Source organism: Lepisma saccharinum, chromosome 19, assembly GCF_977018435.1.
Source record: "Lepisma saccharinum chromosome 19, izLepSacc3.1, whole genome shotgun sequence".
Lineage (NCBI taxonomy): Eukaryota > Metazoa > Arthropoda > Insecta > Zygentoma > Lepismatidae > Lepisma > Lepisma saccharinum.
In genome coordinates this window covers 53,066,446-53,078,115 of record NC_139247.1, presented here as the reverse complement: position 1 = coordinate 53,078,115, position 11,670 = coordinate 53,066,446, and the positions used below count along the sequence as shown (strand labels likewise).

Here is an 11,670-nt window from a genome sequence, read left to right as displayed (position 1 = left end):
CAACCATGTTAAATAGAGGCTACCGGAGCGTGGTGCTGATCACATCACCACCAAAGTGGCAGAAATCGAGAATGCGTGGGGCTCTACAGCTACCCCACATCCACAAAATGTGCCTTCATGGTAAGGGTGCTATATGCACGGGGAACTTTACCTTGCCTTTACCATTTCTATTAATGATCAGTGGCGGCGATTGGGGGCGTGAGGGGGCAGTTTTCCCCCCGACTACGCTAAACTTATGTACCAATGGAAAGGAAATTGTCCTTGCGCCCCACTTTTTGCACCTTGCCCCCTAGTTTTTTTTAACACAATCGCTGCCACTGTTATTGATGGTAATTTTTGTAATTAGTATAATTAATAAATAACTGCACACATATATAATCAACAAATGAAGCAATGATTCAACAAGAAAATAGTTTCTTAAATTTTAATGATTAAAAAAGTGTAAGTTAGGGTTAAACCATTATTGGTTACGGGGCGGGAATAGGAATATTTCCATAGCGCTGCTGGAAATTTTAAGAGGGTGAGTTTGCGTTTGGATATCCTGAAGGGAAGTTTCAATTTGTACGTTTCTAACACACACAAAGCTTTCAAGTCTGTTCTTTACGTATTAGAATATTCTAGGAGGGGGTGGAAGTTGGTAAGGAGGGGGAGAGAGAGAAGGGGTGGAAGCTAGCAGGTCGCTGCCAAAAAACCACCCCTTTAGTGCCGAGATTTGCCGACAGGGGGTTGCGCCGTGGTGGTCCCAGAGCACGCACGCCCCTCCCCTGGTATTGATTGGAGAGGGAACAGAGAGAGAGGACTCGGACGGAATTTCTGATCTCCGCAGGACCTGCCGCATTGGAGCGTTTCTAGAGGCCGCGCTAGAACCCTAGCGGTGAGCGAGCATTCCCCCTAGCGTTACGGCGACGACGGTGGAAGTGCATTTGCAGTAATCAACCCGGACGGCAGGTGCTACTCGGTGAAGTTCCTTCGGTTGCTATGACGACGGGGATGTGCTTGGATGCTGCACGTACGACATCTGGACCATCCGTGCTGAATCTCGTGTAGTGTTTTGTTTTTTCTTCCTCTCTGCCCCGGAAGAGCGCTCCGGCGCACGCCCTGTTTCTCAGATGACTCGCGCCGTCAACATGGTGGCATGGGGGACAGCCTTCCTGACCCTCTGCGCCTTCTCAATCGGTAAGTAGCCTAGAGAAGTAACCTAGAAACTAGCCTAGGAAATAAATCCGGCACCGTCACGCCGACCAGAACCCCTGCACAACCCCTTCGTACATCCACCCCCCGTCCCCCAACACTTCACTTACTCCAAGATCCAAACACAGTGCTAAATTATTAACTACATCACCCAACCCACATTTTTTAAACAATTATGCAATGGACTGTTCTGTCAAGATGAGTCACTTCAACCTAAAGGGCAAACGGTATTAAAAAAATAATAATTCAAATGTTTCTGGAAAATGCAATTCAAGTACATAACCACATGGTCCAAGATCAACACCACCTTGACCTTAAACCGGAAGTTAGCTGCATCTTTGATTGGGTAACAGTTATCATACCGGAAGTGACAATATCAAGGTTGTGTCGCGGTGGTTAAGTGAATTATAAAGGTCACGAAAATCTATAAAAGGTCACCAGTAGACCACATGAACTCGACTTCTTTACAGTTAAGACTAAATGTAAAAAAGTGACCCACAGAAATGTTTTCCAGTATTGACGACTCTGTATGAGCGAAAGAACAATAAAAATATAGCGATATCTCAGGAACAATAACTCCGAGAGACTAAATCCTGAGATGTACTCGAAGGTACGTATGAACATATTCCGAAAATTAGCCTGGGACAACGTGAAAAGTCAAAATAAACATCTGCCCATATTAAAACATATTTTATTGCGATGCTTTTTTCTTTAGAGATGCCCATTTGCAATGAAGTTTTCGATTTGTACTCGTGAAGTTTTTACCTAGCACAAGTGCTCAAAGTGGGGGGTGGGGGGTGGGAAGCATGTGGCAGTATCCCTCAGGTAGCAATTTCCACTTCAAGCTTGCATAGTCATATGTTCTAATGCATTATTACCTGTTGTAATCTATCTATCTTCTATATATATATAAATGGGTGTGTGTGGGTGTGTATATATGTTTGTTCCGGTATAACTATCGAACACCAGGAGCAATTTCAACCAAACTTGGTACACGTATCACTTGCAATCTGGTAAGAAATATTTTTGGGGTAAGACACCCCTGGCACCCCTAGGGGTGAGGGTGGGAAGGGGTGACATGTAAAAATAATCGAGAACCACCGATATTAAATTCAGCACAAACAGACATCCGTGACCCTATGCAATCCACACAACGATGATGTTTCTCGGGTTGTCTAACTTTCAGGCTGTGTTGCGAATGGAATCCATAGTTTTCGTGACACTCCCAATGCGATTGAACTTCAAGTTCATCACCTATCGGCATGGGGGGGGGCGAGAGGGGGTGAAAAATAAAATGCCACAAATGACCTAGATTAGTGTCGAATCCATAGTTTTCGGAGTCTCTAAGCTAATTGGTGACATTCACGATGAAATAAAATTGTTACATTTTACACTATATTTAAAATTCATTATTTTCCTGGCTAATAGAAGATTGGGAAAAATAAATACCCGGGCAACGCCGGGCAATCAGCTAGTATACATATAAATAAGTAACAATGGCTCAAATATGTATCTTGCAAGAAACCTATTTTTTGCACATTTCAATTTACATTATTTTAAAGAAATTATTAAGTATGTGTGACAAACGTTAAATGTATACAAGGAAGTGTCGAAATTTTTTTTACAAAAATTCTCACAATTTTAAGTAACGAAATCCTAGTTCACGCCTCATTTTTAGCCTAACCAGTCGGGTAAATTTTTAGACAGCTGTTCTAATAAATCAGGTGTATGACTCCTAGGAGTTTCAGGTTCTAATAGCAGGGAGAGTATGCAAAGTAAATTCTTATTTAAACATAGCTGCCATTTTTTCAATTTTTTAATAAACTTTTCTTGCAGACGCACTAGTTATGCTATTATTAGACCTTGGATTTTTAGGTTCTAAAAAGTGTGCTTTTAGGTTCCTAAAATAGGTTCTAAAAATCCTAAAATAGGTCCCAAAAACCTTAAAATAGGCTCTAAAAATTCTAAAATAGGTTCCAAAAACATTAAAATAGGCTCTAAAAATTCTAAAATAGGATCCAAAAACCTTAAAATAGGCTCTAAAAATTCTAAAATAGGTTCCAAAAACCTTAAAATAGGCTCTAAAATTCTAAAATAGGTTCCAAAAACCTTAAAATAGGCTCTAAAATTCTAAAATAGGTTCCAAAACCTTAAAATAGGCTCTGAAAATTCTAAAATTGGTTTCAAAAACCTTAAAATAGGCTAAAAATTCTAAAATAGGTTCCAAAAACCTTAAAATAGGCTCTAAAAATCCTAAAATAGGTTCCAAAAACCTTAAAATAGGCTCTAAAATCCTAAAATAGGTTCCAAAACCTTAAAATAGGCTCTAAAAATTCTAAAATAGGTTCCAAAAACCTTAAAATAGGTTCTAAAAATCCTAAAATATACCGAGGAAGAATTCGTGAAAGCACGTGCTGAGCAGTAAATATATCATATTTTTCCGAAAGGAATTAGCGTAGGTATCTAATGTGGTTGAGATGCACTTACCTTTCTACCAATTATGCTAAAGTCCCTCTTAAATCAAAGATGAGATTCATCCAAACTGTAAGTTCAGTAACCTTACTGTGCATAAAGTGGACTTAAAACAGCAACTCAATCAATCAATAGTTAAGCAACAAAACGTTTTCATGTTATCCACAGTCAAACTCCGCAATTTTGTCTGTGAGGATCATGTTATATGCTGAAAATAACCAAAACATAGTCAGTGGTGCAAACTTCAGTGCTGAAATATTAGTTTGCAAGGTGTGAATGCCACAAAGCACCGAAATGACGTGAAAGTGAGCAAGACGATACAGATCAGACCACTTTGTATTGTACAGGTAACAGTGGCACAAGTTATTTTGCTTTGTTTAGAGCTTTGAAAAATCACCATCTACTTGGAGGAAGGGAAATCGCCAGAGAGTACGTTTCAAACACTTTCGTCATTGGATTTTTCGTGACCAAACAAAGCAAATGCCTTTGTGTGACATAAAAATCCTGTGAAACCTTTTAAAATATATATATATAAACCTAAAAATTGGCTTGATTTAGGCGCATAAACCTTAAATAGGTTCTAACAAGCAAAACAGTTTTTTTAGGCACTATAAAACGTCACCAGTTGTTGCGTTTTTTTTTAACAAAACGCTGACATAACGTATTATTTCTTACATACCTGTAAACGAAAGAAAAAAAGATTAAAAAACTAAAATCTGAGGTCTAGTTTTTATTCTGGCAGACTTACATAACAATAATAGAATCGATTTAAACTGTATAAAGCAGAAAATAATACATATTATTATTAATAGGAATACCATATGGTATTGCTATTAGTACCACTCGTCAAGACTTTACGTTTGTATGTTACTAAATATACTGGAATTAAATGCAATTACTTTAAATCTGTGCTTATATTATGATGCTACACACAGAACTCCAACAATCTATTTTGTGGCTGATATTCTTGTTTCGGTCATGTACAGTCATTGCCAAAAGTGTCACAAATTATCATGTACCACAGTAAATTTACAAGTAATTGTGCATGTGTGTGACACCCTCTGCTGCATACAAATATGGGAGTATATCATGATTGACATAAATTACACACACACACACACATATGTATTGATTTGGTTTATATTACTTTGCTTTCCTGCCAGCTTTAACAAATCGCTAAGATTTGGATGAATGATAAGCTAGTATGGATGAAGGGACGATCACAAATATACATGGACAAGACATGAGACCCGCAGAGGATTATAGTGACTGTACGTCCAGACGCCAGATCCTCGTTAGTCTGAAAAATGCAATACAGGGTGTACCACGTGGAAAAGAGGTTGGCATTGGGGTGTTTGCAAAGGGCCCAATAAATATTGAAATGACTTGAATTTTTAATCAATTTGGTTTTATTACACTCCACACAGATATATACTTTCCCTCCCTCCCTCTCTCTTTCTCACACACACACGCGGTGGCGGCGATTTTGTTCCAAAACAGGGGGGCAAGGTACCAAAACTGGGGGGGCAAGGACAGTTTATTTTCCTTTGTACATAAGGTTTAGCATAGTGCGGGGGCAAAAGTAGCGAAAAGTGGGGGGCAACTGTCTCCCCTCGCCCATATTAATCACCGCCACTGCACACACCCATCCACACACATTCACCCATTCGACGCAAACGCGCGCGCGCGCGCGCACACACACATACACACACACACACACACACACACACACACTTCGGGATGATTCAAGTTTCTTTTTACTGCGTAAATGTGTGTACTATGTGCCAACTTTGAAGGTGTATCATGAGTTTGAGTTACTAAAGGTTTTTCTTTCCTGTGTTCGTGTGTACCAATTTCACAATTACATTGTAGTTGAGAGTGTACTATGATTGACAAACTATACATACACACACATGCACGAATAGATACATATACACACTTCGGGGACTTTTTTTGCTGCGCAAGTGTGTGTGCGCGCCAACTTTACAAGTACATTGAAATAGATTTTTTTAAATTTTTGTAATTTAGCGTCGCTTTTCTGCGTTTGGCTTAATCGCGACAATGGGGATGAGTGATGATAGGATGAAATTGATGAGGGTACACTCACTAAGAACACCCAGGACTGCTGGAGTCGTAGCGCGCTGTGCTAACCACTCCGCCAAGACATAAACTCCTATATATTGTAGCGTGACGTCGGAACTCCGAGTGGAAAATTCTTGTTGCTCGGCGCTGCATCCGGTGGAATTTGGGGTGATTGAGCGTTCAACTGGCGAGCTTCAGGACGATGTTTTAATAAAATTGATATTTCTACTTTCATGCTCCTAATTCCTTTATCAATATATACACACCCACATACACACAAACTGACCACACATATTTACACAGTAAAAGAAAATCCATTGGTACGTCCAGAAATAGATTTGCAGATACGCCACTGACACAACACCAGGTGCCATATTGCAGCTTTAGCATTTGTCCTTCACTTTGTGACAATCTGTAACTCAATGATCAAGTCACACGATTATTAAGTCTTACGCGGAAAATATTTAACCTTGAGGTGGTAACAGTTCGTGCAGGCCAAATGCAGATGTGGTATTTTTGGCACGAAAAAAGTTTCATCCGTTCCCAGCCTTACAGCTGCACCATTTCATGCCTACAACCTCGACATCACTCCACAAGGCGATTACATTCCGTGCATATACTTTCCTTGGCGTCACGCGACGCTTAAACACTTTTCTTTTGTTTTTTGGGTCGAAATTTCGTCCTGATCGTATTAACCTTATCATCGTGTCGCTTATCAGTTTTCCACGCCCTCCATCTTGTATAAATTACAAGTTGGAGTTATGATTGAGGCTCCAAGTGAAACAATCAATGTTTTACCATTCCAGCAGCTCGGATAGGCATCAAGCCTGTGTAGGGTGAATCTGCAATGGTACTTTTAACGAAGGTCATCTCCTTTTCTTTGTCCCTGTGTCGTCTCCTGAATCGAAGTCACGGTTAATTTAAAGGCACGGTCAGGGGAAAATTGACGATTTTGTGGAATCATTAAAACTCTCTCTAAAAACTATGTAGTCTGTAGTCCCTTTTACTCAGAATAGAGGATTAAGACGTAATATACGATACAAGGTCAACTAATTTTTCTCTCTCTCCTTTTCTCTATCTGTTCTTTACCTTTATCTCTGAATCTTCCTTTTTACATTTTGTCTCTCTTCCCTTCCCTTTGCCTTTTCTCTCTCTGATCTTCCCTTTATATACTCTCTCCATTATATTTTCCTTCTCCCTTTTCCATTTCCACTCCCTTTCTCTCTTTTATCATCTTTTGTCTCTCTCTAACTTTCGCCATCTCTCTCTACCTTTCGCCATCTCTCTCTTTACCTTTTCACTTTCATTACCTTTTTCACTCTTTACCTTTTTCACTCTTTACCTTTTCACTCTCTTTACCTTTTTCACTCTCTTTACCTTTTCACTCTACCTTTTTCACTTTCTTTACCTTTTTACTCCTTTCACCTTTTTCACTCTACCTTTTTCACTCTCTTTACCTTTTTCACTCTCTTTACCTTTTCACTCTCTTTACATCTTTTTCTTTCTGCGTCCCTTCAACATTTTCTTTCTACCTTTTATTCTCTTTCTCCCTGCCTTTTTATAGCCCTTTCTCTCCCTTTTATATATATATCTCTCTGCCCTTTTATCTCTCTCTCTCCATCCCTTTTTCTCTTTCTCTACCATATTATCTCTTTCTCTACACTTTCTCTCTATCCACCCTTTTATCTCTTCTCTCTTTCTCTACCATTCCATTTCTCACTTTCTATCTATCCTTTTATCTCCTCTCTCTCCAACTTTCTATCTCCCAATTTCTCTCTCCAAGTTTCTCTCCCCCACTTTCTCTCTCCCACTTTATTTCTCTCTGTATAACTTTATCTTTCCCTCTATCATTTTATCTCTTGCTCTTCCTTTTTCTTTACTATCCTCTTCTCCTTCTCATTATATCTCTTCCTTCTCTCTTTCTCACGCAGATTCGGACGATTTACATGGTTTTTTAGCCTAGAAAGCTTCCATCCCCAAAACTTTGCGTTTTGTCTTATTTTACATGACGTTTCTGGCTCCTAGGCAAATCGTAACGATGAGAAAGTACTGTATGAGAATTACTCCTCAAGCTGGTACACTGGCGAACTTTGAAAAAAAGGTCTCCCTCCTCTCAGTTAGATTGGAAGCAACAAACAAAAACCGATATTGAATTGGAAACACTCCAGCGTCAATGTTGAAACTCTATGCAAGATAAGAAAGCGCTGCACAGTTGTCAGTCGTAAACACCACACAGAAGAGCAATGTTAACAATGAGTCATCAAGGAATTAGCACAGCGTTTCTGTCTGTGGTCATTCGGCCTCGGAATATTTGTTGTCCATTTTGAGCTTTCAAGAAATCAGGTTCTGAGCTGGCGATTTATTTCCTTCATGAATGAAAATAGGTTGTTAATTTTTTCGTTTCTTTTCTCTCTTTTGTCATTAGCTCTAAAACAAATATAAAAAGAAAACTAGCAAAGAAGGTCGTTTCTTTCGGAACGTGACAGGCATATGTGGTAACTTTGCTATTTTTCCGACCATATTATATCCCTCTTGTTTACTTTCAACGATAAGGACGAATGTTGGAGTGACCAGAAAAAAATGAACGAACACAATAAGCTCTTAAATATTACCCACGCTTCGAAAATAGATTCCGGCCCCAGTGGCAGAGTGGTTATCACATCACGCTACGACGCCAGGCGTCCCGCATTCGAATCCTGGCCTGGGCATGGATTTGTGAGTGTCCATTCATCAATTTCATCATATCGTCACTAATCCACATATTTGATTGAGTTTGAATGATTGAGTTTATGTTTGAAGTCCACTTTATGCACAGTAAGGCTAATCTCGACTGGACCTACAGTTTAAAGTGGGATACGAACCACTATGTGTTTCTACCGGGTATCGAACCCGGGAACCCTTGTTCACAAGGCGACGATGCTACCACTGCGCCATCGGGGAGGCCTCCCCCATATTTGCAACTTAGCCAAAAGTGGCACAAAAAGCGAAGTAAAATAAAGCAAATCAATCAATTAATCAATCGAACATAGGGTCTCCGGTTTCATAGAGCAGTATGCAAAGCACTCGGTCATGGAGACCCTCAAAATTGAAATAATAAGTGGAACAAAAAACTTCATATTAGAGTATTTTAAGAGTTTAGGCAAATTAACAGTTCACGTCAACCTACAACAATTTCACCTGTATTGTGTGATATGGTTCTGCCCTAATATAATTGAACGTGGTCTTGCGATAATAGTTACACATTTCCGTCTTGTAACACACAACTTCGACTCGGCACAATATGTGCATTTCCTTGCCCCTTTTCTGTATTTTTTTCTATTTAGGATATATTACGTTGCCTTTTTGCCTCTTGGTTAATCCGTAGCGATGAGAATGATTGACAAATTGATAAGATAGATGTGATGGGGCAAACATGCCTTAATCATGGTTCGAACTTAAGACCTCTATCTTCAAAGCACGTTACAATCTGCCACGTGTGTCTTTTCATCTCCAGTCACCATTAATTTCAAGAGGTAGAAAACGACGTTACTCAAATAAATTGTAAAAATAATTTCCATGACCATAAACATTTGTTGCACTTGTTGAGAGAAATCCATACCCTCGTAACGTTATAAGTAAACATCGACCTAGTTGATATCCCAGTAACCCTTCCTTGCACGAAAATCACACTGTGTCCACAGGATTTACGACTGAATGCTTACTAAAGTAATAGAAATGTGCATCCCCATTTCCATTAATCGTTCACTCTTCGTATATTTTGAGGTCAGCTAATTCGAACATACGACCCTAAGACAGCTACACACTGCCAAGAAAACTGCAGTGTCAACAAAGTAATATATATTTTATTTTTGGTAATGGAATATTTTTCCCTTCAGATTCTTATTTATGTTTGATTTGGTTTATTTTACTTCGCTTTTCTGCCACTTTTGGCTAAACGCGACGATGAGGATGAGCGATGCAATGATGAAATTGATGATGGGACAGTCACAATGAACACCGAACACAATGCCAAGGCGGTGTTTAAGCAAGCTGCGTAAACCACTCTACCACGGAGGCCGGAATCCTTTTTAGTTAGGAGAAACCGTTCCTTGACAGCGAACTAAGAACAGTTAATATGCGTCACGTCAGAGTTATAATATTTTAAATTTCTAACAATCAATTGGGATTTACTCTTAACCATTTTTTTGCCTACATAACAACTTCCACACAGTTAAGATCGTTTACACTAAGGGCAAGAGCGTTAAAGTCTATGCTTTAAGGAATGATTAAGCACACTATGATGACGGAAAATAATAATTCACATGACTATATTGATGCATTAAATCGGTGAAACATTAATTTTCGTTCAGGAAGAAATATTGAAAAACGCAGGGACACAATGACCAATTGATTTATTTATTTTACTTGGTTTTTCTTCTACTTTTGAGTAATCACATAGATAAGGATGAAATGTGTGTTAAGACGAAATTTGTGAAAGGCAATCACAAACGTAGGACACAGCCCTAACTTCACAGACCATTATACTGGCCTTGTGTCTAGACGCCAGATCCTCGTTAGTCTGCAAAATATACTCCATTGTCACAATGACGTAAGCATTCCTAGAATAAATTTGTAGATCATTCTCCCCCACCCCTCCCCCCAAGAAACGTGAGCTAAACTAGTGCGCATTCTGTGATATGTTCATTACTTCTCAGGAACCACTCGTGGCCTTCAACTAGTTTATCCTGAAAGAACTGCGGGTTAGGATGTTAACAGATATTTCAGGGACAATATCCAAAGAATACTGTCACATACGCAGAATGCAAAACATTTCTATTTTCTCATTTCTACTACAACCCTGGCGAAAAAAAGGCGGCTGGAGCGTGGTGCTGATCGTATCACCTCCAAAATGGCCGAGCTCGAGAATATGCGGTGCCCTACTACCACATCCCCTAAATGTGCCTTCATGGCACGTTGCTATACGCACGAGGAACTTTACCTATAGTGCAGGAGGCCTTAGAAAGAGCATTTCGCTGGCTAACAGCAGACGTCGCTCGCACACTATTGCCGTCGTCTGCTCCTCAGCCGAACAAACAGGCCGAGGTAGCAAGAGGCAGAGGTCACTCACCCTTCCAGAAGGATGCAGCGAGCTAGCTGTGGCAACCGGGCTCGCTCATTCGCGGACCTGATTGGTTCTCGCAGACACACCCCCATATTGTCGTCTGCTGCAAGCCCACGAAACGATCTTTCTAAGGCCTCCTGCACTATAACCTTTACTACTACTAACTACTCATGCCAGGAATTTTGGTATTTTTTATACTTTTTTATTTGCCCATTGCTAACCTGGTTCATTCCCAGCCATAACAGAAATTAGTGGATGCAATAAAAATACGCCAAACTTAAAAAGAAACGAGTGTCGGCGTGCGCGCGCGCGCGCACACACAGAGAGAGAGAGAGAGAGAGAGAGAGAGAGAGAGAGAGAGAGAGAGAGAGAGAGAGGAGGGGGTGTAGGAACACAAAATTCTTCCACAAACTGCCCAGATCATGCCTGATAAGACTCCAACAGAAAGCTTTCCGGAAACAAGTTTACATGCGCATAAGGTAGTGATGGCCTTGTCTGCAACTGCCTTCCCCCACTTTCTTATCCAATACAGGAGTAATGAAGTGTTTCCAAGTACCTTTCAATCTAACTATGAGGAGAGAGACCATTTTTTAAAGTTCGCCAGTGTACTCCAACTCGAAACCTTAGATTTTGAGTCTGTCAGTGAGGCCGTATGCACCAGACTGTATATCTAACTGAACTTTCGTGAAATACCAGCAATTATATTTCCAATTTACATTACTCCCTTCCTCAAGAGAATTCGTTCAGTTCATGTTACATAAAATAAGAGATGGAAATCTCAGTTCAAATTCCTAAACAATTCCTCATTGACCTTTGGATGAATC

General features: G+C 39.9%; 1 protein-coding gene across 1 annotated transcript in view; it reads left to right on the top strand.

Annotated features, from left to right (window-relative positions):
• Nucleotides 1-846: 846 nt before the first annotated feature.
• nAChRbeta2 (nicotinic acetylcholine receptor beta2) overlaps nt 847-11,670 on the top strand; it is a 264,693-nt gene continuing 253,869 nt past the window's right edge. The window contains exon 1 of the mRNA XM_083140885.1: nt 847-1,176. Coding sequence (XP_082997011.1) covers nt 1,110-1,176 — 67 coding nt within the window. The 5' untranslated portion in view covers nt 847-1,109. The remainder of the gene's footprint in view (nt 1,177-11,670) is intronic.